This window comes from Podarcis bocagei (assembly GCF_964188305.1).
Source record: "Podarcis bocagei genome assembly, chromosome: 10".
Taxonomy (NCBI): Eukaryota; Metazoa; Chordata; class Lepidosauria; order Squamata; family Lacertidae; genus Podarcis; species Podarcis bocagei.
In genome coordinates this window covers 60,300,789-60,328,299 of record NC_138135.1, presented here as the reverse complement: position 1 = coordinate 60,328,299, position 27,511 = coordinate 60,300,789, and the positions used below count along the sequence as shown (strand labels likewise).

Sequence of the window (27,511 nt, the reverse complement as noted above, 5' to 3'; positions counted from 1 at the left end):
GTTGGGGAGGGGGATATTGTTATATTGCCTATTCATAGTGTCAGCATCACGGGTTAGATCCTTTGTTTATGTATTTATTTTTATTCATGAGGTTAGGGGTTCCCGAGCTTGGTTGGTTGTGTTTAGTTGACTGTGGTGTGGCTTATTTGTGTGAGGGAGGCGGGCTAGGTTGTTGGGTCAGGTGGGCTATATTGATTCATTTACTGTTGGAGGGGACAGGCCATAGTCCTGTTGTGCTGAGGATGTAATACAGGGGAACCACACTAGGGTGAAGGCATCCTCCATAGCTTGTCCCTGTGCTGCTTTGAGTTTGTTGGTTAACTTTTCTAGTAGGGAGGTTTCCCATACGTTTTGGTACCAGTGGTCTATGTACGCTCCTGATAGGTCCTTCCAGTGTCTAGTTAGTGACATATGCACTCATGTGTGTTGTTGTCCTGGAAGATACTTAATAAGGTGAGTTCTGGAGTTGCTTCTATTAGCTGTTTTGTTATCTTGGAAATTTCCTGCAGCACTGATATCCAGAAGGGTTGGACTTTCGGACATTCCCACCACATGTAGAGGTACGTGCCAATTCTGGTGCAGCCTCTCCAGCATTTAGATGAAGTTCCTGGGTGTATCTGTGCCAGTTTCCATGGTGTTAGAGTAAGTTCTTTTGGCTGAGATGGATTTGAATGGTGGTTTAGACCACTGGGTATGGTTTAATTCATGCTCTGCTCCCATTGGTTTTAATTGTGGTAAGGGGGTCTGCAGTATCTTGTAGTATTTAATATATTTACTGATTTATTTATTTTTACCCTGCCCCACTGAAATCTATTCAGCCCTTGAAAAAAATGAACAGACATGCCCCTGGGAGTGAAACTTGATGCTGCAATATTGGATGTTCAGCACTGATGAGGCAGATCTTGTTTAAAGCATATATATATTTACAGTAGTTGGAATATTGATATTTATTTTTGCAATGCCTTGGATAAAAACACTTTAAACAATGCTGAGTACAGATGTTATTCTCATAGAAACTTCTTATTTCAAAACAAGTATATTTTCAATTTCCCACAAAAGTTAAAACTGCATGCAGAGATATGGTTACTCACTTAGGATGCATGGGATAATATATCAGAAGTTTTTTGTTTGTTTTTTTGTTAAAATTAAAAACAGGTACTGAACTACATCATTTTAACAATGCAATTACACAGAACTAGAAAACTGACTTTGTAGTAAAATATAAAAATCTACAATTATAAATATAAATTTGGTCCATGGAATCCACTCTAGAAATATTTACAGTAAGTATCAGCTATTCTAAATGCCTACCAAAAGTTTTAAAATGTTGAATATTACAGAGAAGAGAATTATATTTACATTCTACCATATTAAAAGTTAGATTTCTAGCAAATGTAAGGAATTCTATAAATAACAGCAAGTAAAGGGATACTGAAACATGACATTTGTTGCTAGGAACTTTAGCATCTATAGTTATGATTTAAAAAATAATTTAAAATAAAACCAAAGAAATTAGAAACTATTACTGTAAAAGAGACCACAGTTTCATTCTTAGAAACACAGTATAGTTCAATCAAATTAGTCCAAACATAACAAAATGCATTACAATGAGTCTTTCAAAAAGGCACACATAGTTAATGATATAAGTTCAGTAATAGAGCCAGTTGTAACAACAGTTTCTTTTGAACAAGGGAAAGAAAAAGATTATCGAATAGCTGGACGTTTCTTCCAACCCCACCTCACCCTCACTGCCCCACACAATTTTTAAAAATTAAAAGCAACAGTAGTGGAATTTCCAGCTCTTGATAACCATTGCCATGTTCCGTTCATAGTCAAACTAAAGATTCCAAGCTTTCCGCTGCATTGCCGTCTGGTAAAGCTGAACCATTACTGTCTATAGATACTGAAGGGTTTTCTTCTTGCCTTGAGCTAACAAGACTGAGAATAGTTTTGTAGAGGAACTGATACTGGTCCTAAAAGGGGGTGGGGTAAAGTAGAAGGTTAGTGTGTTTGGTCCGAACAATAAGAATCACACCCCCACATCCCATTTGCAAGCTCAGATGGTGAGTGGTGGTCGTATTGTAGCCAAAGTAGGGTGAACACAATGAGAACCTGCTGGATCAGGCCAGTATTCTGCTCTCTTATTGGCCAGCCTGTGTGGGAAACCCATAAGCAGGGCCTGAGAGTACAGTCGTACCTTGGATCCTGAACGCCTTGCTAGTCGAACGTTTTGGCTCCCGAACGCCGCAAACCCGGAAGTCAGTGTTCTGGTTTGCGAACGTTCTTTGGAACCTGAATGTCCAACGCAGCTTCCATGGCTTCTGATTGGCTGCAGGAGCTTCCTGCAGCCAATTGGAAGCTGCACCTTGGTTTCCAAAGTCGAACGGACTTCCGGAACAGATTCCGTTTTACTTCCGAGGAACCACTGTACATGACAACACTCCCTCCTGAGGTTTCCAGCAACTGGCATTCAGAAACATATTGTCTGTGAGAGAGAATGGGGTGCTCAGGGAACCCCAAATATTGCAGAAACACACAACCTTTATGCAAAGCCTTTTTAGATGATGCCTCAGTTATGCAATTCCTTCTCATCTGAGATATGACTGGCAGAAACTCCTTACGTACAGTGGTGCCTCGCAAGACGAAATTAATTCGTTCCGCAAGTTTTTTCTTCTTGCGAGTTTTTTGTCTTGCGAAGCACGGTTTCCCATAGGAATGCATTGAAAATCAATTAATGCGTTCCTATGGAAACCGCTTGCCAGGCTGGTGGTGTGGAGAAGGGCTTTTCTCCCCACCGCAAGCCTTCAGGACAGGTACGGGAACAGAGGGGAAGGGGCGCAGCGCTTCTCCTCTGTTCCCGGGGCTTGCGGTGGGAGGAGGGTTTTTCCTCCCCACCGCCAACATTCAGAACAGCATTCTGAATGTTGGCGGTGGGAAGGAAAACCCTCCTCCCACCGCAAGTCTTCAGGACAGCCATCCGAAGGCTGGCGTGGGGAGAAGGGCTTTCCGCCCCACCGCCAGCCTTCGGAGCAGCCTTCCGAAGGCTGGCGCGGGGAGAAGGGCTTTTCTCCCCACCGCCAGCCTTCGGAGGAGCCTTCCGAAGGCTGGCGCGGGGAGAAGGGCTTTCCGCCCCACCGCCAGCCTTCGGAGGAGCCTTCCGAAGGCTGGCGCGGGGAGAAGGGCTTTCCGCCCCACCGCCAGCCTTCGGAGGAGGTCCGAGGACAGTGGGGAAGAAGCGCTGCGCTTCCCCGCTGTCCCGGAGATTTCCCTATGGGCTTTCGTCTTGCGAAGGAAGCCCATAGGGAAATTCGTTTTGCGAAGCGCCTCCAAAACAGAAAACCCTTTCGTCTAGCGGGTTTTCCGTCTTGCGAGGCGTTCGTCTTGCGGGGTACCACTGTATTTTGAACACACCCTTGCTAAATATTAGTCTGTGTGATGCCAGATATTTTATTCCTGCTGCTTTAGTAGACATGTTGTATTTTAACCTCTGTGTAACTGACTCTGGATTGCTATGGCAAGGAAGAGTGGTTTAAGATTGTTTCCCTGAATTAGAATGACATGGGGACCTTAAAACACCTTTCCGAGTCATTAAATGCTATAATGGGAGGCTGGCTAGCAAAGCAAAATAAGATAGTAGCTGCTTAAGTATATATCCAACCTTTATGTAATTCTTCATATTACCTGGGGAATTATGTAACACTCAATTACCATAGTTTTAACCCTATTTTTTTATAGAGCAATTATGTGGTGGTTAGAGTGTTGAACTAGGGCTTAGGAGACCAGGGTTCAAATACTAGCTTAGCTATGAAGCTTGCTGAGTTGAGTCAATCAAAATCTCTCACCCTAACCTACCTCAAGAGTTTTCATGAGGATAAAATATGGAAAAAAGAATTGTGTACCCCACACCCATGGGCTCTTTGAAGAAGAGGTGGGATATAAATGTAATATAGTGGTAAGTAAAAAGAAAAAGCATATAATGTGGTTCTTTCCTTGATGGGAATTTCATAACACATAAGAAAATTGTGCCAGATATTTATTTATTTACTTACAAGGTCTGTGAAGACTCCAGGCCTCATCAGATTTATCATCTTAGCTACGTGATAAACATCCACACAGTTTTCATTTTCCAGCTGATGCATTAGCGTCGTTAATGCACAGAAGGTACCTGCTGTCACTCCTCCATGCCTTTGAGGGCAAAAAATAAATAAATACAAAATACACATGCAGAAATAGTCACTTTCTACACTTAAATCAAGTCTCTCTTTTTCTTGCTTACTTTATCTATTTCCTAAACAATGGTGCAAATCTGACCAATAAAACATGTTAATTTATAAATAAGGGTATTTATATAGTTTCATTCTTACAACCAGTGTTTGCATCTATTTGTCACAATGTATACATTTTGCATGCCTTCCTTTTTTACCTAGAGAGGGAATGTCTTCAAATATTCCCCATAAAAGGTCTTATGACCAGCAGGGATGAAATGTGTCTATTAGAGCCCAGAAGACGTCTGGAACTGAGCCAGGAAGGCATGGTTAACATCATGCTGAGTATATAGTTTTATAAAGAATATAATATTTGGGTGATTGTCACCCAAAAATATAGGTTTGGTAAATCTGCAGTTGCTGTGTGAAACACACCCAGAGATACAGTGGTACCTCAGGTTACAAACTCGGCTAATCCAGAAGTAGTACCTCAGGTTAAGAACAGAAATCACACGGCGGTGGCAGTGGGAGGCCCCATTAGCTAAAGTGGTACCTCAGGTTAAGAACTGTTTCAGGTTAAGACCGGACCTCCAGAACGAATTAAGTTCGTAACCAGAGGTACCACTGTAATAGGATTTCAGCAACTGCAGCAGGTAGGTACTTACTCATCATGCACAATCATGGGTCCATCTCTGTTGGAAGTTTCTTCTTTGATGACATTTATGAGTTCAAATGTTTTACTAATAGGGCTGTCTGGATTTGGCCATTTCGGACACTGAAAATGCCTCACTTCAAGCACATAATCATCCTAAATAGAAAAAAGACACAGATTTTATACCTTCTACTGATTCTTGTTCTGTGTATAAAAAGGCATGTATTGAGCCAGCTGTCACACATTCATCTTTCAGCTCTCATGATCTTATGCTTTCAAAAACGTCAGTCTATGTGTCTGCTCATAAATTCGCCTCTCCCTCACCTGTGGGCCAATGGCCCATAAAAAAGAGGTGGGGGGGTTGTCATGAGCAGAATGGATTATTTTTATTTCTCGGTTTGTTTGGACTGATAATCCAAATCAAGGAATATGTATCTTCATAATAGCATCATCCTGAATAGCAAAGTGACTTAAAGTTGCTAGCAATATAATTGCTTGGGAGGGTTCAAGACTAACTGAGATGGATGGTGTCCATAGTCTTATTGTGCCTTTTGCAATTACAATAATGCAGAGATAAAAGCCAATCTGACAAGTTAGAAATACTAACTTTTTCATCATAGGATTATTTTATTAGCAGAAACCACTATAGCATGCTTTACATACATGCACCTTACTGCAAAATATTGAAGTCCCCTGTGAAAACAAAAAAAAAGGTGTTTGGGAGTGTGTGTTTTTGGTTTGTTTACTTTTTGGGGGAAAATTAACTCTGCAATTTACTCTTGGGTATGTTTTTTAGTTAGCAATTCAGATCACAGTTTTGTTGTTGTTTAGTCGTTTAGTCTCCAGCTATAAGGCATGGTATCAAGAGTACCTGTGTAGCTTCTAAAATGAAATCCTGGATTATAAGCTTCTCTTCATTTGACAAGCATTTGTGTTCTTCAGAAATCAGGCTGACTTTAAAGCTCTCACAATTTATAGGGTCTTCTTTGTTTGGCCAGTATACAAATTCATCTTCAGCCTGCTAAAAGAAAAAGAAACACTTCTAAACAGTGCTATTTTTCTAGAAAAGAGATGCTAGAATTAACGATGAACACCTCCTTGTTGGTGGGCAATGGAGCCCACCTGAGAGGTGCCAGAGCTTAGTTCTGGCTGGGGGAAAAAACATGCTTCTAAACAAACTCCAAATTAGTTATAAACTATAGCTACATCCAGTTGTTTTGTGAAGCAAAAAAATAAAATAAAATACATAGTACTAATGATGTGTATGCCTTACTTAATCTTAACTGAAATTATTAAACATGCAAGTAATGTTAAGGGATGTGGGTGGCGCTGTGGGTTAAACCACAGAGCCTAGGACTTGCCGATCAGAAGGTCGGCAGTTCAAATCCCCACGACAGGGTGAGCTCCCTAGCAGTTCGAAAGCACGTCAAAGTAGATAAATAGGTACCGCTCTGGCGGGAAGGTAAACGGCGTTTCCGTGCGCTGCTCTGGTTCACCAGAAGCGGCTTAGTCATGCTGGCTACATGACCCGGAAGCTGTACGCCGGCTCCGTCGGCCAGTAAAGCGAGATGAGCGCCGCAACCCCAGAGTCGGTCACAACTGGACCTAATGGTCAGGGGTCCCTTTACCTTTTAATGTTATGCTAAAACCATGGTCTTTCCCTTCGCAAAACTCCCCATTCCTCATTTCATATTTTTTTAAAAAATCAAGTCATCCTTACATGCGAAGGAATGACTTTCCAGTCCAAAGCTATTCCTATGGATGCCCAGAACACACACAGTTTAGGTCTAAAGTCTTCAGAATTCCTACATTTTAATACTGGTTCTTTATTAGAATTATCACTGCTTTGAGAATATTCTCACAGCACACAAATTAAATCACTAATCACCAACTACCTCTTTATTTTATTTTCATATTCTTAATGTCAGAATAATTACTTGATGAATGGTAACTATAAGAAAAGATGAAATCTCGTGTTCTATGTTTCTTGCTGTGCTATAAAGTGAAGTATTTAACTCTTTAATATAGTCTTACCATATTCTGACTATCTGGAAGCATGACAATTATCTGAGCATTGTGGTCCCATATCATTCTCCAGAAATCTTTGATAGTATGTAGTAGAGGATGCTGGGTAATAATGTATTCATTACTTTGATAATAACCCTGCAAAACAAATGCATGCAGTGAGGTTACCCTGTTCCTATCAAGAAATAATAACAATAATAACAAATCAGTCTACTTTTCACAAATACAAGATGAGGTTTAAACCCGTGCTATGTTTTTCCACATCACTTCTACACATAGAAAGTTCTGAGTTCTTCTCTTCATGGCATCATCCTAGGACATAGCTAGAATTTTAGCTTAGTTACCAACTTGTTTTTATATATTTATTTGTTTAGCTTCCTAGAAGCCCTTTCAGCTTACAGGTGACATATAAATAAATATTACTCCTCTGCAAATAGAAGGCACTCATTTTATTATGCAAGCTGGCCATAGCCTTCATTTCACTAGCTTAGATTATAAGCTGTTTAGAAGCTGTTTTTCCTATGCTAACAAATATTTTCAGGTTTCAAAATATTTTTATAATACATTTTTATATTATTCTGACTTAGCTGCACTACAGGCAAGTGGAACTGGCTAGCACAACAGAGGCCTTGTTTCTGGATTGAATGTTCCTCCTTACTTTCATTAATTTCTACACTTATAAAACCAAATGCAAAATTGAGGAGTTATAGATTAATGATGTCCCTCATATGCTCAGTCACTTTTTGGAGCGTTGGTGGCATTGATAATGGTTAGCTAGCATAGCAACGCTAAAGAATTACGTCGGAACTAGAAATTAGTGCAATTAGCAGGACATGGGTAGGCATACCGTATTTTTCGCACCATAGGGCGCACCAGACCATAGGGCGCACCTAGTTTTTAGACGGGGAAATCAATAAAAAAATCTTTCCCCCCCCAGCCCCAAAGAGCAGCGTACAGGCTGCGCACAACCTCTCCCTGCCGGAGGGGTTGCGCGCGGTTATGGCACAAGCCAAGGCAGCCAGCGGGATGGATCGTGCTGGCTGTTTTGGCTTCCTCTTTAGCTCCACGCAACCTCTCCCTGCTGGGAGCTAAAAAAGCCATAGCCCCGTGCAGCCTTTCTCTGCCAGAGGGGTTGCGCGCGGCTATGGAACAAGCCAAGGCAGCCAGCGCGATCCATCCCACTCGCTGCTTTGGCTTCCTCTTTAGCCCCACGCAATCTCTCCCTGCCGGGAGAGGCTGCATAGAGCTAAAGAAGCCATAGCCCCGTGCAGCCTCTCTCTGCCAGAGGGGTTGTGCGCGGCTATGGCACAAGCCTGCATTCGCTCCATAGGACGCACACACATTTCCCCTCAATTCTTGGAGGGGAAAAACTGCGTCCAATAGAGTGAAAAATACGGTAGTTATCAAAAACATTTGGGAGCATTTCTATGTTATCTTCTATGCCCACACTCCACACAAAAGCAGTGGCGTCGCAACGGGGGGGGGTACACACCCATCATGACGCCGCAGCTGCCTTTGGAAGATCCTCTGTTCGCAGCTGCAGTCGCGAGCAGAGGATCCCGGTGCCGGCAGCAAACCACTAAGTACAGTGCATGTGTGGTGTGTCACGGTTTGCTCCAGTGCTGTATGGATGGTGCTGGGATCTCTCTGTCGCTGCTACATCCGTGTTCGCGGCTACAGCGCTGACGGAGGGATCCCGGCACTGTCCGTATGGCACTGGAGTGGTGCCAGCGGCAACTGCTCTATGGCACATGTGCGCCGTCGCTATGTGAGGCGCATGCGTCATATGTAGCGACTCCTTCGCCCCTGTACAAAAGCCATGTGCAGAGTGCAATCACCCAAGTGTTCTCCAGGAAGCTGGCAAAAATACGCAGATGCTTTCAAATTACAGTATAATTTAGGAGGAAACTCTCTCACCATAATATAGGAAGCGTTGATGTAGTCTGTGCCTTCACCAGACAACGATGGAATACCAACTCTAGATCTCTCCACTGTAAAACAAATGCGAGAGCCATTTTACTTTCTCTAGCATACATGCAAATTCCTGCTATTTACACAGATTCTGTATTTCTTCAAATCAAGAGATCTGGGAGAACCACTGACTTAATGCCAAGGGAACGACATTACCCATTACCTAGCTGCTCTGCCATTGTGTAGGAAGGGGAAATGCCACAGGTCTTTTCCTCCCTTCTGTCTGGGCAATGATGAAAGTCAAAGGGCCCAGGTTAATTATCTTGCTCTTGTTGTAGGCTTTCACCCTTACAGCAGTGGCACAGGATGAAGCGATGGAAAAACAGCTCTTGCACCACTCCAGAAATTTATGGGACTGTTCTTTTTGGTCCATCAGGATTATGCAAAGTCCCATGCAACGCCATTCATGTGGAACTGTTCCCCAATGCAATTGTGACTATTGGAATCACACTGTCACAAACTGTGAACAAAGAGGCTTTATGATGACTTACATTACATTGTCTGAGCTGTATAGGAAGCCAAAACAACTTGCCACAACTTGCTATACCCATATCATGTCTTTTTCATCATCCACCAACACATTAGGCTGCACGCTGAATCAGGTCTAAGCGAACTTATAAAATGTGGAACCACACCATAATTAATCTGGGTCACCAAGCAGCACATATTTTAATATGTCAATCATTCAGCTACAGACATCAAAAGGTAGAAGCTGCAACAAAGCAGTATTTATTCTCTCTGAAGTTCCCAATGTCATTTATGAATGGTCACTGTGACTTATAGGATATTAGGCTTAAGTGGTTTATTGGTTTAATTTTATAGTCAAACTCAGGGTATTCTCAACAAACCTACCAGGAATTATGGATGAGGTCCTGTTCTTTTCTCTGTTACACTGTTTCAGTGCAGTAGAATAATCACACTGCTGTATATTAGATTGGCTCAGAAGCTGAAGACGAAATGAAGAAAAAGAACAGAGTTTTGGGTTGTGTGAATCACAAAAAATATACATGCAAGTGTGGTTCAGGCCAGGACTACATATATTTATTAGGCTACAGTGGCCAATGACCCCAGCTCTCATACCAGTTTAAAGGATTACTTATATTGCAAATACAGCCACTACATAATTAATTTTAGTTATTATTAGAACTTTTAGAATCACATCTTTGTTTTCAACATGCTGTAACAAAAACAAATAATTAAAATTAGTTATAAAACCCTGCCAAAACAGCGGCAGATTAGAACAACCTAATAGATTTCAATCATCAAATGCCTTGGAAAACGCAGTTACATTTTAATCTGGCATTGGAATCCCATTAAAATTAGAACACGGCATGGCTCCAGGGAAAGAGAATTGCATAGGGATGGATCCATCACTGAGAAGGTACAATCCCACATCACTAACCAGCATGCAACAGCCACTTGTGAAGTGTAATCCTGTGTCTCTAACCAGCAGAGAACAGCCACTACTTAGTGAGACACAGAGAAGGGCCTTTCCCACCAATCTTAAAACCTCAGTCAGATGATATAAGAAATACTTTGACAAATACTTGCATCCCAGGCCATGCAGAGCTCTGAATAATGGGTGTTCTATGGCATGATGCAGATGCTGAATTCTACACTAGCAGCAGTTTCTGGCCAGTCTTTCAGGGAAACACAGCACAAAAGAGCATTGCAGTATTCCAAATAGGAGGTTACCAGAGTATGCAGTACTGTGGCCAGGCTCTTCCAGTCCAGGAATGGCCATAGATGGGACACAAGTCATAGCTGGTCTGCTTGCCAAAGAAACTGCCTGGGGCTCAAGTGGCAGTGCTGAATCTAGAACAAGACTATGAACCAGCTCCTTCAAAGGTGAGTTTTAGCTTCAGGCTGTTGGCCATCGAACTCATTAAAACAGCCCTACGATTCAAATGCCATATAGACATTTTTGTGCAGCATCGGTTGTCCTGAATCCTTGAAATCAAAGGGATCTCACCTTGAATTGTTTCTCTAATCTTGTATTTCCCATTGGTCCAGGTATTAAGAGTGAATTGACATAAGCATGAATGTGGTTTTCAGGTACTTCTGTTTCTTTGCTAAGTATGGCCTCCACAAGTGCATCATGAATAAAGACATACTGTTCCTATTTTTTTTTAAAAAAAGAAAGACATTAGCGAATCATTTCAGTTTTATTATTAGTTGTTATTCCCGCCCAAAAGCCAGCTACCTTTGCCTGTGTATGGTACAGGTTAACCCCCAAAACCAGAATAGATCTTGCTAAGGATGTACAAATATTATCCAAAAGCCAGAATCTTGTCATCCCCATGATAAAAATATTATCATTTTATTTTGTATGCTGCCTTTCCAAAGTTAAAACAATGCCCAAGGTGGCTTACAACATGACAAGATTTAAATAATTACAATCATAGCAAAGTAATCATAAAAATAAATAAAACACATAAAAACTACATACTGTATTTTTCGCTCTATAGGACGCACTTTTCCCCCTTCAAAAATGAAGGGGAAATGTGTGTGCGTCCTATGGAGCAAAGACACCATAGCCCCACGACCCTCTCCCGGCTGGAGAGCCGCACGCCACCTCTCCAGCCGGGAGAGCGCGTGGGGCTAGAGAAGCCCAGCGCGGATGGACTACATGGAACTGGCAGAAATGACCGGCAGAATCCGAGATCAGGGAGAAGAAGTGGTGGAAGAAGACTGGAAGAAATTTAAAGACTATTTGCAGAAATACTGTAAAATTAATGAATGTTAAAGGGATGTTGGATTGAAAATAAGCGGTATTGGTAAAAAGATTAATAAGAATATGTAAATACGGATTGACAATGGCTGGAAATATATAGTTATAAATATAGTTATTAAGTAAAGATAAATGATAGAGGGTAAGGATTTGCTGAATTAAATATTTGAACTGGAATACAAAAAAGGAGGGTGTGAGGAGTTCAGGAAACAAGTAACTGAAATATAAGACATGGAAACATTGATTCCTTTTCCCCCCTAACTTTCTTTTTACTTTTTATGTATTTTGTCTTTGTATCTTTTTTCTCTTTTATTATTGCTATTCTGTTCTATTTTTTATCCTTAATTCTGTAACTTTTTATTGTTTGTAAAATTCTAATAAATATCTTTTTTAAAAAAATAAAGAAGCCCAGCGCGACCCTCTCCCGGCTGGAGAGGTGACACGCAGCTATCGCAGGAGCCCCTTTAGCCGCACGCCACCTCTCCAGCTGGGAAAGCGCATGCGGGACTAAAGAAGCCATAGAAGCTTTCCGCTGCTCCACACCCCTGCTCTTTGGGGCTGGTGGTGGGCTTCCCTCGCCAGCCCCAAAGAGCAGGTCGAAAGGAACCTGAAGCCTGGACAGCAAGAGGGGTCTGTGCGCACCGACCCCTCTCGCTCTCCAGGCTTCCAAGGTAGCCGCCTGAAGAAGGAGGAAAACAAGAGGGGGGAAATTCTCCCCCTCTCTGCGCAGCGCCTCCTGCCACTCCGCTGAAGGGGCGCTGGGCAGAGAGGGGGAGAATTTTTTTTCTTGTTCTCCCCCCTCTAAAACAAGGTGCGTCCTATTGTCTGGTGCGTCCTATGGTGTGAAAAGTAAGGTGACCAAACTGAACAATTTCCACATAAAAATAAAAGTACGAAGAATTAATATCAATAACAGCAGCAAAAACTCCCTGCAGAACTTCCCCCCAAAATACCTCAGTCCTTGTTGGGCTGCAGCAGCAGCATTCTTTAAGAAGCCTGTCAGGCCCCACCCTAGGCCAGGTGGAGAGAGGCAAGGAGCGGGACCCACAGGCTCTCAGCAGTTATACAGATTTCTATACTATTTGTAAAGGGTAAAGGGAACCCTGACAGTTAGGTCCGGTCGCGGATGACTCTGGGGTTGTGGTGCTCATCTCTCTTTAATGGCCGAGGGAGCCAGCGTACAGCTTCCGGGTCATGTGGCCGGCATGACTAAGCCACTTCTGGCGAACCAGAGCAGCGCACGTAAATGCTGTTTACCTTCCTGCCGGAGCAGTACCTATTTATCTACTTGCACTTTGACGTGCTTTCGTATTGCTAGGTTGGCAGGAGCTGGGACTGAGCAATGGGAGCTCACCCCGTCGCGGGGATTCGAACCGCCAACCTTCTGAATGGCAAGTCCTAGGCTCTGTGGTTTAACCCACAGCGCCACCCGCTTTGTACACAAGTATTAATAATGATGCTAATCCCTTCCATTCTATGATTCTGTGTTGAGATTCCTGCATTGCAGGCGGTTGGACTAGATGAGTGTCGGGAGTCTGTTCCAACCCTACAATTCTTTGATTCTATTTGAAAAGCATCAACTCTGAAGGTGCTGCAGTTTGATTTACCACCAGGGTGGATCCGCATGCCAACGTCTCCTATTTCTCATCTCCCAAATTACTATAAAATTCATAAGAAGTTTACCGGAAAAGAAATAATGTATGGAAGCAATACGTTGGCAGTTAGGAAGCACTTTTGCTCGAGCTAGAGAACGGTAAACAACTTTTTTTTAATTGGTCTTTTGGAAGCTGCAGTTTAAATTAGTACCAGAGAGTTCTAGTAAGTTTGTTTCTCGATTTGTTTTAAAATCTTGTAAGACGTTTTGTGAATTAAGAACACACTTTTTCTTACCTCTGTCTGCACCAAATAGTTCCTTTGCGTCCGTATGTGCTTCAGGAATCCAAATATGTTGACAGTCCCTTCGTGCTGAATCTGCTGAAGCATACTATCTAATACTATGTATGTGCCTGTCCTTCCAACACCAGCACTGTTAAACATTGGAAACAAAATGAATAAATCTGAATCTAAGAAAGAGCAAAAGTGCAGCAGCCCAGAGCCATCTGTTCATGGAAACAAAGCAAGACATGGATTAAACAAGTTTGGTATTATGTATAGGTAAAAAAGATAAAGGACCCTTGGATGTTTAAGTCCAGTCAAAGGTGACTATGGCGTTGTGGTGTTCATCTCGCTTTCAGGCCAAGGGAGCTGGTGTTTGTCCACTGACAGCTTTCTGAGTCATGTGGCCAGCATGACTAAACCACTATGGAACACCGTGATGGAAACCAGAATGCACAGAAACACCGTTTACCTTCCCACCACAGTGGTACCTATTTATCTACTTGCACTGGCATACTTTCGAACTGCTAGGTTGGCAGGAGCTGGGACAGAGCAATGGGAGCTCACTCCATCACGGGGATTTGAACCGCCAACCTTTCGATCAGCAAGCCCAAGAGGCTCAGTGGTATGCTTACAAAACTCATATTAGGAAACAATTCTGAACATTATGGTTCAAAGATTGCTTTGTTAAATGTTCTTAACTGAACTAGGAAGCCACCTTCATGGAAGATCTACATGCATCATATTTTCATAGGAAGCTCTTGATTAGAGACATTATGATAGGTCCAGAAAACATTCATTTGGTTTTTATTCTTGCAAATAATGTGAGCAGTAATTGCTTTGGTAAAAACAACAGACCTGCAATGAACCACAACTGGTCCTACAGCGTGACGTTTAGCGTACGATGCCTTTCGGACAAAGGTGAGCACGGGCAAAGTATATTCAGGAACACCCATATCAGGCCACTGAGTATAGTGATACTGAGAAACTACACGACCACAAGGCCTTCCTTTTTGGGAACCCTAAAATGACAATAATTAGCGAGCAATGCATATTTAAAAAAGAAATACAAACATTATTTTCTAATTGCCCAAACTATGAATTTTCAGATTCTATGTTGGGGAAGAGACAGAAAGCCACTGCATCTGATATGAATATATAAAATGATCTATATAGAGAGGATCAGGGCACGGATGATAGAGAGGAAATTTTATTTCTACACCACCCTTCTGCCATCGTAAAAAATACAGTGAATAGTCAAAACATCTAAAAATTAAGAAACTAGCTCATGATATAACAAAGCAGCATAATTAGAGGACTGTAATAATAATAATAATAATTATAAATAGTAATAATGACAACAATGAATTTTTTCATATGCTGCCCATCTGAGTGGGTTGCTCCAGTCAATCTGGATGGCTTCCAACAAATTAAAACACAGTAAGTCATCAAACATTAAAAACTTCCCTATAGAGGTCTGCCTTCAAATGTCTTCTAAGAGTCAGATATTGGTTTATTTCATTGACATTTGATGGGCTTTCCATAGGGCGAACACGACTACCAAGAAGGCCCTCTGCCTGGTTCCCTGTAGCCACACTTCTCACAGTAAGGGAACCGCCAGAAGCCAAATGTGCAGGCAAAGAAATTGGCTTAATATTAACATTGGGGGAACTAAGTTCAGCAACTGAGGTGCTGCCACTAAAAAAGCTCTGTAGTAAGTTGCTAATCAGGTGCGGCCCTAGAAAATAATTTCCTGTGAACATCATTATAATATAATGAACTTCTCTGCTTACTTTAAACCCAGAAGCCAATGAGAATTTTACTGGTAGGTTGACTCCCTTGCAACAATAAAAACAATCGCGTCTCACAATGGTATACAAAACATTTTTTATTTCTTCCTGTATCAAAGTTACAGGAACTATTTAGTACTGCCACCTACCTTTTTCACCTTGGTATTCCTAATAGTAAAATTCCTCACAGTGTAATAGGCAAGTACATGAATGCTCTTTTGAGTGACTAGAAAGTTTCCATATTCTTCACTACCATCAGCAGGCCAGTACTGGTCACACTTTCTCTGACAGCCAAAGGAATATACAGTGTTAAAACAATGTTTTATCATTTCATACATTAAGTGGGGTGTAATAAATAAAAAAGACTGCAATCCTAACTCCATGTACCTGGAAGTAAGCCCCACTGAATTCAGCTGGACTTGCTCCTGAGTGGACATGGTTAGGAATACATTGGAAGTATTTTTTAATCAATAATATGGCAAGGAGAAGGGGGAAACCACATTTTTTTTGCCCCCACCAGCTAATCCCAGGTCCCCAGGCTGCTCAGACTTGCTATTTATATACAAAGAATATGAATATTATTTGCATCCCTTAGTATCATTATTCATAGTATTGAATTGAATCTTGCAGTACAATACTGTGAATATTTGCTCAGAAATAAGTCCCAAATTGTTCAATGAGGATAATTCTTATGAAAGTGTATAGGTTTACAACCTCAGTGCATTAACTAGATTCAGAGAGAAATGTGCTATTTAAAAGGAAAATGTTTATAAAGAATGTTTATACCCTTCCTTTCTCCACCAGGTTAGTTATCATTACAATGACTTCCACATTATGTTCCCAGATCATTCTCCAGAAATCTTCTGCTGTTGATTTTAAAGGCCCTTGAGCTGCAATATATGCTTTTGGTCTGTTGTAGCCCTGTGGAAAAGAAAACTGTCCATTAATATATAGCAGAATAAAAGGGAAAGAACTATCAATTGATTGCAAGGAAGACATGAAACTAGTCCATGGAGACCTAGTGATACATCTCCATGCAGCAGCTCACATAAAGGTAGCTTGTCACTGGAAGAGAATAAGAGGCGTTCGACAGTGGAACAGACTCCTACAAGAGGTTGGGGGGGGCTCCTTCCTTGGAGGTTTTTAAGTAGATGTAGGGGGGCTCTCTGTCCTGTATTAGAGTTTCCTGCATTGCAGGGAGTTGAACTAGATAACCCTCAGTGTCCCTTCAAACTCTATAATTTTTTTATTCTATGGTCCTAACATTCATTTCAAGGCTGATGCCAGTGAAACAATGTTCAGGATGCTACAGGCTGCATTGCAAGGGACTCTTAATGAAATCCAGAGTTCCAGATGCACTGCATAAAGGTGAACAGGTTCAACCTGTTGTCAATCAGATGTTGGTGATTAGATAGCTCTGTTGGTAGAGCATGAGACTCTTAATCCCAGGGTGATAGGTTTGAGCCCCATGTTGGGTGAATGATTCCTGCATCCTAGGGGGTTGGATTATATGACCCTTGTGGCCCCTTCCAACTTTACAATTCTATGATTCTATGGTTGGATTCCAACACCCATAAGCCCTAGGTTGCATGGCCAGTTTCTAGAGCCAGTCTTGATCCATTCTACCTAGCCTATAACTTAACAGAACTCCATCATTCTACCTCCTCCAACCCTCCATTGCCACAATCTGTTCCAATGGTGGAAAACAAAACGTCCCTCTCATCTGCTGCTGCTACACCCAAAGTCCTGCTCTAGTGGCTTGAAAGAACAACCCTAACACAAGCTCACAGTAAAGGAGGACAGTGAAATAGGAAGATGAACTTACATCTACGTAGTTGGCATTAATGTAGTCAGTAACTTTTCCATCCTTGTCTGCAAGTTGTGCAAGTTTAACTCTGCTATGATCATCTAAATTGAGAAAGAATATTGGAATAAACAGCTTTCAGAATAGTGGTTTTCATTCTTTGAAAGTAAACATCCAAAGTTAAAAGTCAACATTGATAGCTGAAGCTACTTCAGTCCCCACATGCTGCCTTCCCACTTACATCCCTCCAGTACAGGAGTGGCACTGCATGTCAGCTTCCTCCTCATTCTCAGTGTTGTAGAACTCAACAGATATTGGGTTGGTTCTGCCTGTCATTGGCTCTGGTGCGACCCTGCCTAGCACCCTACCAGTTCCAACGGGCACCAGCCACCACCTGCAATACAGTTGTACCTTGGAAGTCGAACGGAATCCGTTCCGGAAGTCCATTTGACTTCCGAAACTTTCGACTTCCAAAGCATGGCTTCTGACTGGCTGCAGGAAGCTCCTGCAGCCAATCACAAGCCGTGGAAGCCCCGTCGGAAATTCAGCTTCCAAAAGAACGTTCAAAAACCAGAACACTCACTTCCAGTTTTCGATCGTTCGGGAGCCAAAACGTACGAGTTCTGGGGCGTTCGAGAACCAAGATACGACTGTATTTGGACAGAAATGAAATTCTGAAAGCCCATCTGGTTATGACATGTCTTGGCTGCATTGGGAAAACTGTTTTTCAATATGGTTTTATTCCATTTGTTTTGATTCCATTTTTTCACCCTTACACAGGCAGCATCTGTTATGCGAGGCGCATGTGCATGTCCAACCAGCCCGCTCATCCCAGAGCAACGCATGCAGAAGATCTTGTTTTGAGCGCAAATACTCTGAATGTTTGGCCTTTTGGAAGAGTGGAGCAACTGAATGCATGGGTGAGATTTGCACACAGGCTTTCTATAACAGGCAGGGGTGGACTTGGGTAAACTTTTGTAATATGGCGCCCGATGTGTGGCCAAAATTTGGAGCACCCAAAAAATAGTTCTTTTCAATTACAGAACTTCTCAATTTTGTTTCCCCTCGGCTCAGCACCCTAATGTGGGGGAACTGCCCACCCCAGCATTGGCTTAATCCAGCACTGCAATAGGCACTGGCTGGTTTACCAATGTCCAATCCTGGGATATAGTTCCAAACAGCAAATTTGTATCTTCATGTAAACCCTTGATTTTATTTCCTGACTTCTGGCTCTTAAAGAAGATAAGGCATCATTATGTCAAACTGAAGGGGGATTAACTTGGAAAATGAAGGTACTGTCTCTTCCCCTATCCTTTTGTTAAAAAAAAAGCATTAAAAGGCAGATGTTTCTTTGATATTTCACATTGGCCTTCTTAGGTGAAACTTAGCAATATTTTTTTTAAGCACCAAAATATTCTAGCTCATCACCCTCTGCAGCTTAAAACAACCACTGTATATTTATTTAGTTATACCTATGCCTTATAACTCACTTGTTTCATTCTAGTGATTTACTACAGATATTGAGGCTGTATGGAGGAGTGCCCATGGATCAGAAAAGGATTCTCTATATACTTCACTATAGGGGTCTGTTCTGAACATTCAAAGGGATACATGCTTATTGTCGAAATGGATGGGAAAGCTCTGTAAATGTAGGAGAGCCTTGATTACATTTTCATGGGCCCTCAATAGTATCTGAAAGAACTCAGTATACCTGGAGCACTCAAGGGGCTCTGGAACAGATCAAATATTTAAGCTCTTGACATATATGTACAAATGGAGGAGGAGGAGGAGGAGTATTTATACCCCACACACCTGGCTGGGTTGCCCCAGATGTATGCAGTTACTTACAGGCAACAATATTTATGTATCGATTCTTATTCTTGTTGTCCGGATGATTAGAGCTGTCTGAAGTGATGCCCAGATCAACTGTGCAGCTCTGGATTTCCTGAAAATAGAAAGTGAGAACATTCTGTTGAACACACAAATCTATTTGCGTGCATGCCCCCACCCCACAAAATATACAATGCATGTTGCAACTATGTCTTTTCTAAAAGAAGGTATGTTGAAAGAATTCCTTACCTGGTAAAACTCTTTCAGTGTCTAATGAAGAAATGAATGCAAAAAAAGGTAAAAATAAATTCCACAGCACACAACAAATGAGTAAATGTTTATATAGTACAAATACAATGGAAAGCAATCATGGCTATGAGATAAATATACACATATATACACATTCATAATAGGACACAGCTGAGTAGATCTAATTTACAGCATGCAAGTAAAAGAAATTAAAATAGAAATATAATTTCAGTGACTAGAGAGATAGTTTACCTGCCACTGAGGTAAATAGCAAGCCACCCACTGATTGTAATGAATCAGAATGGCTGATTCAATACACAGGCTGCCAATAATTAACCATAGATCGTCGTAGTATTATAATCCACAAAAAGTGGTTTGTGGACACAACCAACTTATTTGTTTTACAAATAAAACTATTAATAATGATAACTTCCCCCATTAGAAACATGCAAATATTCAATCATGCACAAAAGAGCTAAAATATATGAATTGCAAATGAAGTTAAGTTCGGTTTTAGTGATGCAAGGCACAGAAATTAGGCGTTAAATGAAATTACTTTTAACACTTTCTTATAGCACTATATCCATCATGTATTAATCACAGAGTTATCACATTCAATTATCTTTGGGTCAGTGGCACTGTCAAACAAACAAACAAACAAACTGAAAACATGATTAAAGTCCCACAATCGGCGTTGAACAGTTTTCCCGATATCTTTCTGAATTTGCCAAATTGGTGAAAAACTTAAACATTCCATTTTGATCAAGGGCCTGTTCAGAAGGTGTATTCCATCTATATTTAGAACACGTTCAAATTTTATACACAAGTGTGAAAAGAAAATGGCTTGCATTTTCTGCTTTTGTAATTATTGTATAATGTGTGAAGTGGGAGCTCAGTATCTCCTGACGTGAGATTCATATGTTGAGTTGCAGATTATAGAGCCTTAGAATTTACCAGAAGAGAGCTTTAGGAGTTCACACACCGAACAGAAAATGTAAGCCACACATAATTTCTTGCACTTCTTTGGCTAGTTCTTCTGTTTATTGCTTGATATATGTCCCTGAGTTACTGTACTTCTGAAGCTCTCAAGGTGTAGGGGTTCCCCACTGTCAGCTACACAAATGGTGTTCATGTACATTGAAAGTTTGTGACTCCCCTTTTCATAGCCACACATGAGAAAGCCATGTTCTGAAGAACATATACTCAACAATCCTATCTGTGCGCATGATACACTATGTGGTCATGCATAAAATCTGACAGGGGTGAAAGAAGTATCTTCCAAAAATATTAGTGCATATTTCCTCTACAAATCACATGGAACTTCTACTATCATAGTCACATGAACACCTGTAATTATAACGGAACGTTCAAAACATGTACCAGATTCTCATTTTAATAGGAAAATATTTCATACCTCAAACTCTTCAGCAAACCCATTACTGGTATGCAAGTCTGCAACGTGTTTTGGAAACTGCTTTGTTGGGATTGCTCCAACATCATCTTAAAGATGAATTTTGAGAGAGCAGAGGGGGAGAGAGAGAAATATAATTCAAACCCATGCAGTAGACAACGTTTCTGCATTTCTCCCAACTGTATTATGGCAGAGTAAAACATGCAAAATATTCAAGCATTCTTATTAATTCAGCACATGGTAGTGTCCCACAGTCCTGCTTCACACAACTAAGAATGGAGCTGTAAGTGTGAGATACCAGAAATAGAAATATAGTTGTGGGTGGAATGTTGTACTTTGGTCTACTCACAACGCTGCTGTGAATTGCTATTCTGTTTTTGGATTGCTACCCCTCTTGGCTCAGTGATGTATCATTTTTCATTTTTCATTTGGAGCCATACAGTCATTGCGGAGGGTGAAGGTATTGACTGAAATGATGCAGCAGGTCAAATACTCAAAGAATCCTCCATCTGGAAGCGCTCTTAAGAAGGATTGCTTATATTAGTTGAAAACCTTGTTATGAATGAGGGCTGTTGGGTGCCCTTCATCTCCCCCTTCCAGCTGTGTTAAGTTTCTTCCCCCTTCACATATATGCATAGCCAAGATGCTTCCCTTAAAAGGTGCAAAAAGATAAGGAGGTCATCAACCCCCAAACAAAAACAACAATAACCATGCCTTTATATGCACTACAGTGTGGGGATAAATCCTGATTGTTCTCAAGTTATCCCACAGTCTCACATTGGCTTTGCAAAGTTCCATTTCATTTTGTCTATTCAGCTATTGGAGAACTGACAGGACATTGAGGAAAATTCAAAATGTCCATCACAGGATGCTCCATAACAACTGATATCGAAAGAGAATTTCTAGGAATACCAATGGATTGAATTGAACTTAAGAATAACAACAACAATAATAATAAATTTTATTTATATCCCACCCTCCCCAGCCAAGGCTGGGCTCAGGGCGGCTAACAACCAATAATAAAAACAAGTTGATTTAAATACAACTTAAAAATAAGATTAAAATACAACATTAAAACATCAAAACATTAAAATGCAACCTCATCATGGGAGGAGAGAGGAAAAAAAGAAAGAGGGGGAGGGAATCAAATTGACTCCAAGCCAAAGGCCAGGCGGAACAACTCTTACAGGCCCTGCGGAAAGAGATCAGATTCTGCAGGGCCCTGGTCTCATGAGGCAGAGCGTTCCACCAGGCCGTGGCTAGTGTTGAAAAGGCCCTGGCTCTGGTTGAGGCTAATCTAACTTCCTTAGGGCCCGGGACCTCTAGGGGGTTACTATTTATGGACCTTAAGGTGGTGCCCCATGGTTATATTGGTTTCACTTGCAGGCTGGTTTTCAGATGAAAACTCTACCCAGTGCCATGAGAAGATCACACATTCAAATTATTTTTCATTGTAAGCATGTATATACATATGCATATTTTACTGTAATGAACAGTGTTCTCTTCCCCACAAGTCAGCATGCATAATACCCAAGGAGGGGACAGTTGGTTTGGCACCTGAGACATAAAATCCCACAAGCACCCCTCTCTCCCTGGCACCAAAAGTACAATAACACCAATTTAAAATAACTAACAATTTCCTTTCCTTTCACGACACCTGTACCCAGCTGCTTAAGGCAGCCACCTCACTCTGCCTAATGGTAGGGTTGGAAATGAACAGCATGTGATTGATCCTGAGCATTGTAAAGTATCAGCAGATTTTCAGGAGTAAATCATATAATTCTTAATCAAGGCCTTGTTCCAGAGATAATGATCACTTACTGGTCCAATCAATAGAAAGCCAGGCATTCATAAATACCATTGAAATCAATGGGGACTTCAGGGCTCTTAACTGTGCACTGAAGTTCCCCTGACTGTAATTGAATTTGCAACCTGATTGTAGCATGTTTACTTGGCAACCTCACTGCAGTCATATTTTCACACACTGCAGCCAGAGCTTTCAGGACATCATTTTATATTTTAGAACACAATTCGTTTTACGTATAGAAAACATGCATTAAATATAATCTCAAATAGACACAGCTTCGTACAGAATCTGAAAATGTTCTCCTCAAAACAGGTTAAAGTAGTAAACATATGCATTGATAAACTGGTGAAGGTCACACTGTATCAATCACCTTTGCCTCTGGAACACAATACATTTCCTCAAAAGTATTTTCAAAAGAATTCTACTGATTACTCATGCAGAATTGGGCTCTCTGGGGGCTCCTGGAGGGCCATGGATAGGCACACATGAGCAAGATGAAGCTTCAGTATCATCCAACAGGTATCTTATTATTTCACACTATGAAATTCATGTGATGAGGAAATGTCATGCAAGCTGCATAAGCTTCCATCAGCAGGTGTTTAATCATCTACGACACCTATTATTTCTTAGGCTTCAGTTACCAATAATTCGTTAATTTGTATTGGGATCCATCTGTTCTTTTTACTTGAATGGCTCTGAATGCACAAATTGAATTAGCTATTCAAGCTTACATAAAATTGTGCAAATGGGCAACACTAACTTCAAACTTTGGAGAAGGACACGGTTGTTACAAATGTGCTTTTAAATCAAATTAGGCTGAAATCCTATGCATGTTGTTACACAGAAGCTTGGTTCATCTGGAACTCTGCACATGACTCAGAACTATGCGTTGATTGACTCAGAACTATGTATTTATTCTAGCTTTGTTATTTTGCCATTGCAAAATAATGAGGACAGAAGCATTGGTTTAAGATGAATCACATCTCATAGAGGTCATATCCACACTGTGCACTTAAAGCATTTTTATACCATAGAGAAACCTGGGAGTAGCAGCTTGTTAAGAATGCTGTGAGGTCAGCATCCTGAACTATGGTTCTCATGATTATTTGGGGGATTCCAGTAAACCTATAGTGCTTTAAACTTATAGTGCAGACACAGCATGAGTGAATAGCCATAATGGACAACACAATAGGTGAAAGCCTATTTATTTACTTCTGTATCTGCTGCATTTATATCCAAAGAGCTCAGTGTTGAATATACCATTCACCACCACCATTTTAACTAGTCTCTGAAATATTTGCCATATCCAATGCAGCTGGCACCTTCATTATACAGCTTTCGGCAATGCTGAAGGTATGCCTCTTTACTTTGGCTTTTGACCCTTGTGATGTACCTTGATAAAAGTGCCATAGATGCCAGTACACACACACATGTCCACACACACACACACACACACACACACACACACACACGGCATGTTACTCCTTACTGGTTAAAAGTCTCTCATTTCATCTTCTGTACTGGTCATTTAAAAGTCTCAGCCCATCAGATAACTGCCCATGAAGTCATTATGGCTTCTTTAAAGGTAAAGGGACTCCTGACTGTAAGTCCAGTCGTGGACGACTCTGGGGTTGCGGTGCTCATCTAGCTTTACTGGCCGAGGGAGCCGGTGTTTGTCCGCAGACAGCTTCCGGGTCATGTGGCCAGCATGACTAAGCCACTTCTGGAGAACCAGAGCAGTGCACGGAATTTCCCTTCACGTTCCTACCAGAGCAGTACCTATTTATCTACTTGCACTTGGACGTGCTTTTGAACTGCTAGGTTGGCAGGAGCAGGGACCGAGCAACGGGAGCTCAACCCATCGCGGGGATTCGAACCGCTGACCTTCTGATCGGGAAGCCCTAGGCTCAGTGGTTTAGACCACAGTGCCACCTGCGTCCCTATGACTTCTTTAGATGTCTCATAAAAAGAACAGTAACTGTACACATCTTAGGCTCTACAAATGCCAGAAGTTTATACTTTTCAAAAAAAATAAAATATGAAAGCTGGGGATCTGGGGTTGACTCCCCACCCCCAGATGCCCAAACATAGAACACAACCAAAGACCGATGCCAATATCTCAGCGCACTGGTTGCCCATCTACATGGACCATAGCTTCTGACATATCCTCCTTCTGGTAAGAAAAACAATCATTAATTTACCATTACTAAAAGATTCATACACAATAAACTCATTGGGTGGGGGGAATTAACTACACACTTAACCATATTACCTGACACAGGGAAGACTGGTGCCGGAGGAGTAGATATCACACGAGGGGATGTGTTATCTTCTAAATAAAAGTGTGCTGTTTGGAAACATTTCCTAAAAGAAAGAAAGAAACATTTCAAATGGATACATATTAGCTACCTAAAGCATTCTGAGACGCCTTCTTAGAACTGTTTCCAAAGCTCTCTTTTTTTTAATGTTACAGAAACACTTGAAAAGTATTACCTGCTTACATCTACTAACAGCTAAATAATCATTGTGGACTTTCTTGCATCTCAGGGTAATAGCACTTGGGGAATGCTGCAACCAAGGCAAGCATATGTAGGTCTCCTTGATTTTATTCAGAGGTTATTATTTTTATTTATTTGGAAAACTGTATTTATAAGCCTCCAATTATTACAAATTACCAAAATGGTATATGGTGTATATATAAGAATAAAAATACAAGTAAAAGCAGATAAAACAGTTCTGAAATTAACCAGTTAACTAGACACAGAAAATGATGAGCCCCAAAAGTATGCAGCCTTGGCTGGATCATGCCCTTCAGTTCATTATATGAATAGATGGTACAGTCATTCCTAATTAGAATGGTTTTTACCTGAAGATGATGCAGAAGATATAGCAGGCATCTGTCATAGTGAAGTATTCAAAGGTGCAAATCTGTAGCAGGTATAACTGTTTATGTCATACCAGGTTTCAGTGGTTTCGATTCAAGTGCTAGGCAATTGCTCTCTTTAATATTGTAGCTGCTAGCATACACCTTTTTATACCACTGTGAGAAACCAGCTTCCCCAGAGACATCAAATTTGAATGAAAAAGCAGAAAGTTATGAAGAGGAAAATATAGAAGCTTGTAGTGGGAAAGGATAATTAAGCCCCAGTCCACTCTACTGTGATATATCTCATCCACATAAGTTGCTACATTGCAGAATGTGTAGTATGTAAATGTTAACCAATGAAGGGAATGAGGTTTTGGAATCAAAATATTTACTGAGCATCACAATATTAGTTGAATCCTCTTTCATTCTCCAGATGTGAAGATAATAGGAACATCTGGTAAGAGACTGCTATAAGCAATTCAAAAGACTGTAATAATCATCTTCAGCTTTACACAATGCAGCATTTTCTTAATTAAAAAAAACTATTTTCAGATAATTAAGCTTGCTAATAACACTTTATATGGGTCATTTGCTTTGTTTGAAGTATTATTCACAACTGATTAACTTTAAAATGAGGTAGCTGCATGAGGGGCGGGGGACAGAAGTATAATGTTACATTTATCACTTTCCACTTTATGCCAACTGCACCCAAATTTCCTTTTTTGATTTCTTCGCCATTTTGTGGAACTTTTAGGCTGACCCACAAATCAATTAAATGAAACACTTAGCTTTATAAGCTGCTGTAGTTTGATTTGAATAAATGACTCTTGCTTACTTTAACAACTTAGATTAGACTGAAAGGCATTGTTCCTTTGGCTTTGCTTCAACAGTCTTCATGCCATGGCATAAAGGAAATAACCTGATAAATTACCATCCTGCTATGGTAATAAAAAAGAAAGTAATAAAAGTACACATATAGCAGCTTAAGTGCATTGCAAATATTATTTAAATGATCAAGGAGGTGGTTTCAGAAGTCCAAAATTTTTCTTTTGCTGTAATCAGCTTAAACAGATGTACACAACTGCAACTTTCTCAATCCAATCTCTGCACCCGGCTGTAAATGTTTTTGCCACATTAAACCTTTTTAGCGGACACAGTAATTGTTATGGTACTTGTCAAGGTTGAGAGGACTTTTCAGAATGTTTTCTTTGAACCAAATTTACAAATTCTGTTCACTAGAAAGCCATATACTTAATGCATTTGGAATGAATCTCTCAACAGGATCTGAGCACGACTGGGGAACCTGATTTGGCAAGTGGACTATATCCTAACCCAGGCTTCCTCAAACTTGGCCCTCCAGATGTTTTTGGCCTGCAACTCCCATGATCCCCAGTTAGCAGGACCAGTGGTCAGGGATGGTGGGAATTGGACTACTGCTTGGACTACTGCAATGCGCTCTACGTGGGGCTACCTTTGAAGGTGACCCGGAAACTACAACTAATCCAGAACGCAGCAGCCAGACTGGTGACTGGGAGCGGCCGCCGAGACTATATAACACCGGTCTTGAAAGACCTACATTGGCTCCTAGTATGTTTCCGAGCACAATTCAAAGTGTTGGTGCTGACCTTTAAAGCCCTAAACAGCCTTGGTCCAGTATATCTGAAGGAGTATCTCCACCCCCATCGTTCTACCCGGACACTGAGGTCCAGCACCGAGGGCCTTCTGGCGGTTCCCTCACTGTGAGAAGCCAAGTTACAGGGAACCAGGCAGAAGGCCTTCTCAGTAGTGGCGCCCTCCCTGTGGAACACCCTCCCACCAGATGTCAAAGAGAACAACAACTACCAGACTTTTAGAAGACATCTGAAGGCAGCCCGCTTTAGGGAAGCTTTTAATCTTTGATGTATTATAGTATTTTAATATTTTTTTGGAAGCCGCCCAGAGTGGCTGGGGAAGCCCAGCCAGATGGGCGGGGTATAAATAATAAATTATTATTATTATTATTATTATTATTATTATTATTATTATTATTATTGTCTCATCTGGAGGGCCGAGGCTGAGGAAGCCTGTCCTAACCTTCCCTACCTGCTGAAGTCCCAAGTCTGAATGGTGGGTGGGGACGCTCACCTATCAATCACCTGATGTCAGTGATGTCAGATGATCATTAAAGCACCACACAAGGCTTGCAGAGATCTCTGCACACTGCTTTTGAAGTGCTGCTGATCAGCAGGCTTAATGTCATCACTTATCAGCTGTTGGGCAATACAAGCCTGACTTCAGCTTTGTGATTGAGTTCCC

At 41.2% G+C, this 27,511-nt stretch overlaps 1 protein-coding gene across 6 annotated transcripts in view; it reads right to left on the bottom strand.

The window, feature by feature from the left end:
• Positions 1-932: 932 nt before the first annotated feature.
• PTPRZ1 (protein tyrosine phosphatase receptor type Z1) overlaps positions 933-27,511 on the bottom strand; it is a 117,316-nt gene continuing 90,737 nt past the window's right edge. For 2 of the 6 annotated variants that reach the window (XM_081211356.1, XM_081211359.1), the window contains exons 14-30: positions 24,623-24,714; positions 20,547-20,632; positions 19,133-19,153; positions 18,902-18,998; positions 17,075-17,157; positions 16,036-16,170; positions 15,399-15,533; positions 14,318-14,481; positions 13,475-13,610; positions 10,826-10,972; positions 9,706-9,799; positions 8,800-8,873; positions 6,892-7,020; positions 5,729-5,875; positions 4,871-5,013; positions 4,050-4,185; positions 933-1,973 (exon numbers count right to left, since the gene is read on the bottom strand). In XM_081211356.1, the coding sequence (XP_081067482.1) occupies positions 1,833-1,973; positions 4,050-4,185; positions 4,871-5,013; positions 5,729-5,875; positions 6,892-7,020; positions 8,800-8,873; positions 9,706-9,799; positions 10,826-10,972; positions 13,475-13,610; positions 14,318-14,481; positions 15,399-15,533; positions 16,036-16,170; positions 17,075-17,157; positions 18,902-18,998; positions 19,133-19,153; positions 20,547-20,632; positions 24,623-24,714 (1,960 nt within the window). In that variant the 3' untranslated portion in view covers positions 933-1,832. Of the gene's footprint in view, positions 1,974-4,049; positions 4,186-4,870; positions 5,014-5,728; positions 5,879-6,891; positions 7,021-8,799; positions 8,874-9,705; positions 9,800-10,825; positions 10,973-13,474; positions 13,611-14,317; positions 14,482-15,398; positions 15,534-16,035; positions 16,171-17,074; positions 17,158-18,901; positions 18,999-19,132; positions 19,154-20,546; positions 20,633-24,622; positions 24,715-27,511 lie in introns of all 6 variants that reach the window. The other 4 variants (XM_081211358.1, XM_081211360.1, XM_081211355.1 and 1 more) reach the window with 3 other exon arrangements.